At 42.4% G+C, this 4,095-nt stretch overlaps 1 protein-coding gene across 50 annotated transcripts in view; it reads right to left on the bottom strand.

Annotated features, from left to right (window-relative positions):
* The window catches only part of SORBS1 (sorbin and SH3 domain containing 1), a 259,100-nt gene that overhangs the window by 42,777 nt on the left and 212,228 nt on the right, over nt 1–4,095 (bottom strand). For all 50 annotated transcript variants that reach the window (XM_017894526.1, XM_017894534.1, XM_017894551.1 and 47 more), the window contains one exon: nt 1,922–2,089. In XM_017894526.1, coding sequence (XP_017750015.1) covers nt 1,922–2,089 — 168 coding nt within the window. The remainder of the gene's footprint in view (nt 1–1,921; nt 2,090–4,095) is intronic.

The raw sequence follows: 4,095 nt of genomic DNA, 5'->3' as shown, positions 1-4,095 counted from the left end.
TGCAATTAACACTCGCTAACTTTTGCTTCTTCCTTGATAGATTTTCTTTTTCTCCATCACTTTAGAGTCTCCTCTTCCCCAGCTTTCCTTTTTCTTTTAATTGGAGACAGGCTTAAATTTCTTTTAATTTGAGACAGGATCTTACTCTGCCACCCAGGTTGGAGGGATGTGTTCATAGCTCATTGCAGTCTTGAACTTTTGGGGTCAAGTGATCCTCCCAACTCAGCCTCCCAAGTGGCTATGACTATAGGCATGCACCACCAAGCCTGGCTAATTTTTCTATATATATTATACATATATAATATAATATTATATATATTATAATATATATGTATAATATATATATTTTTAATTGTAAAGATGAGGTCTCCCTATGATGTGTAGGCTAGTTTCGAACTCTTGGCCGTGAGTGATCCCCTGGCTCAGCTTCTTATAGTGCTGGGACTATAGACTTGAGTGACTAAACCCAGCCAGCTTTCTTTCTTTTAATTTGGTTCCCTCTTTTCACTATCTCTTCTTCCCAGACACTTTTTTTTTTTTTTTTTTTTTGAGACAGGGTCTTGCTCCGTTGCTCAGGCTGGAGCACAGTGATGCCGCATGACCATGACTCACTGCCTTGACCTCCCAGGCTCAAGCAACCCTCTTGCCTCAACCTCCCCAGTAGTTTGGACTACAGACATGTGCCATCACATCTGGCTATCTACCAATCTATCTATCTACTTAATTAATTAATTAGAGATGGAGGTCTCACTATGTTGCCCAAGCTGGTCTCGAACTCTTGGGCTCAAGCAATTCTCCCACCTTGACTTCCCAAAGTACTGGGATTACAGGTGTAAGCCACTATGCCCATATTTCTAAAAAAAAAAAAAAACAAAAGATGAATAGGCAATGATGCTTCTAGAGAGAAAAATAAAAATAAATAAATAAATAAACATAAATATTAAGCTACTGTATTGAAACGATATAAAACAGTACATACTTTGGGTGTTATTCCCCCATTTCCCTAGCTCCCACCCCAAATCCCAGATACACCCATTTTCCCTAAAAGAGATCATCTTCAGTGGGCCTACTTAAGGGTTACATGGCAAAGCATAAACTCTTACGCAAGATCCAGCATTTGGCTAGCATGAGAATTTCAACATGTTGACATTAGTGTAGGAGGCCAAGATCTGGATAAAAATCACTTCAAAGTTTGTTTTTCTCTTTCCTTTTATAATATTAAGCTTTCATAACCTAGGCTTGGAAATGTCAAAACTAAAAGAACAAATGAAACGTCCCTTGGAGAACTCTCTTACCCTCTGTGGGTTTATCCTAACTGCAAAAGTCTTTGGGCTTCAAAATTCTTCAGTGAGGCGCACTACTGCAGCACTGCTGAACACTTCACACAATTCATCCACCTACATGTGAGCAGCAGCATTGTTCTCTATTTCAAAATTAATGGCACTAAATTTGGAGGCCTTTGTAAATGGTACAAAGTATTGCTAAGCTAACTTTTGTAAAGTTTCATTAACCATCTCTTCAAAGAAGAATTGTGTAACTGTCCACACCATAGCTACCAATGTATATGGACTCAGGTATCAGGTTTCTAAGCAGAATGCACAGGCAACACAGTAGCATGATAAAATGCAGGATGTGGAGGGCTGGACTCACGAAGGCAGCCAATGCTCTAAGGCATGCAACAGGGGCATGTGCCAGCAGACCCCGGTCCCCCAGCCAGGCATGCTTGAACATACAGAGCACAGGACATAATGAGGTCATGTCTATTTACCAGCCACAAGAAGCCAAAGCAAGCCTAAGGGAGGCCAGGATGACAAATGTTGTTTGGAGAACTAAATTGGCCTACAGAGGGCAATGCTGAGGGGAGGCAAATAGGCAAATATTGCTTTGGGTCAAGCAGCAGATTGAGGTGACCAAAACAGACCTCTGACCCAGATTTCCTTTTGGCGGTATCGTCTATATTGAGGAGGTCCCCAAAGCGCTCATTAGTGATAAACTGATGGTGCGTCGGAATGACGCCTGTGTGGCGTCGAGCTGCAATATCAGCCTCTTCTTGCTCGCGCTTAAGTCGTCTCTGGTCCGCTAAAAGTTTCTGCCATAAAATTGCATAAAATGGGCAGTGAATCATCTGTTCCAGCGTATTAGAAAATTGCCAACAAAAGTAATTAGGGAAGGAGGTGCTGGGTGAACAGGGCAGAGGCTTTAAGGGTCAGCTGTGAGAAGGGCCTTAGAGCCACAACTACTACACTCCCATCGTAACCACCCTCCGAGCACTGTAGAAAGGAGGTAGCACTTCACTGGGAAAGCCGGGATAGGGGAAGGATGATTCCACATGATTACACTGTCCTGCAAACTACCTACCCCCGGCACAGTCCAAAGCCTCCTGCTCCTGGCAGCAAAAGGCCAGGTGAGCCAGGGGCACATCCAGGGCATTCCCAACCATGCTGCGCTGGCAGCAGGAGGCTGGAAGTGCCATCTCTACCCTGTTTTTAGGCAAGGATATATTCCCACAGCACATTCCCCTAGCAGGACCAGGGTTGGACAGTTCCTCCTGCCCATCTCAGGCCTATTAAACCTGCTATAGGCTTTTGCTAGTGAAGTCTATGGCACCAGGTCATTTTTGTGATTCCTGTATCTATTACTCTAATATGCTCTTGACAGAGTGGAGCAGCCCATTTCAGAAAAGACGAAGCCCCTTCTAGGCAGCCAACTCTTCCCCTAGGCACAATTTTTAGAAGGCCTTAGGATATGCACCACAGGCTAATTATGTGGCCGACAGAGAGCATCAGTTACTTTCTTACTGAATGATTTCTTCACTGGGTGAAATGAAGCTGAGTTAAAGGGAATGACAAAGAATATAAATATTAAAAAAAAACACCCTAAGAATAATGGTACCTGGGATTAGAATATTCTCTCTTAGAGTAAGGAAAAAGTCATCTATTTCTATTTTAAAGGCTTCTTTGAAAATCAAACGATGTTGCTTTTTACCAAATGCCCTCAATGTCTATTAAAATGACCCCATGGAACAGAATTTTAATGTGTTTTCTGATACCAAACAATCTTACTTTCCTGGGATTAACTTTCCTTGTAGGAAAGCATGAATTAGAACTGATAATTCTTAGCATTGGAAAACAGTAGGCTTCTTCCAGCAGACAATTAAATGCCTCATGTGACATGCAGCCCCAAAGGAGGGTGGACCGATTTTTCTTCAGAGACTACAAAAAACAAAGTGACAACTCATCAAATGGCTGTGGGATTTCCAGTACTCAAATAAGTTGTAAAGATAAATGAGAAAAGACACAAGAAAGTCCTCTGCGAAGCCCAGTGCCACAGAAAGAGTGCGGGTCCAGGCATCTGGAGCCCTGGTTTCTAGCTCTGCTACTGGTATAGGTTAACTTACTATGCAGCCCTGGGCAAGCTACTACCTTGCTGTGGTCCTTTCCTGGACTAAACCAGGGGCTTGGCTACATGACCACTAATGTTCCTGCCAAGTCTGACATGTTCTCATTTTCTGAAAATCCACGTTAATGATAAAGCATTTGCAATGGGGAGGGCCTGACTAACATCCCATGAGCTGGGGAGTGTGAGCTGTTTCTGTAGGCGTGGGAATGGAGTGATGCTTGAGACTGCCACAGTTCTTACTCACGGCCCTTTGTGTTCCGGCTGGAGTTAAACATAATCAGTGGAAGTGGACATCAAATGGGGCAGAGCTCCCAATCCAGTACTTTAATCTGACCTTAGTAAGTCCCGCAGCATTGTAGTTTAACCATATAAGTCAAAACCCATGGATAAAGACACAAAACTTTTAAGGATCTATGAGCCAGTGTTATTCAGGAGACAGCTGCTCGCCTTCTTATGTAACTTCTAATATATCCATTGCTAAGCCACTAGATAAACTACACCTTCCATGTGGTAGGCAAGAATTGTCCCATAGAACCTTCTAGGCTAGAGACTAGGGCTTATATTACTAACATGGAATTTCATCTTCCTTCATCATAGCAGCCCCGGCCTACATACATGGGAATCTTGTATCTTGTGGCAGGAAATATTTATTTATTTATTTATTTATTTATTTATTTATTTATTTATTTATTTTTT

This window comes from Rhinopithecus bieti, unplaced genomic scaffold, assembly GCF_001698545.2.
Source record: "Rhinopithecus bieti isolate Rb0 unplaced genomic scaffold, ASM169854v2 scaffold_25291, whole genome shotgun sequence".
In the NCBI taxonomy this organism is placed as follows: Eukaryota; Metazoa; Chordata; class Mammalia; order Primates; family Cercopithecidae; genus Rhinopithecus; species Rhinopithecus bieti.
This window is presented reverse-complemented; position numbering and strand designations above follow the sequence as displayed.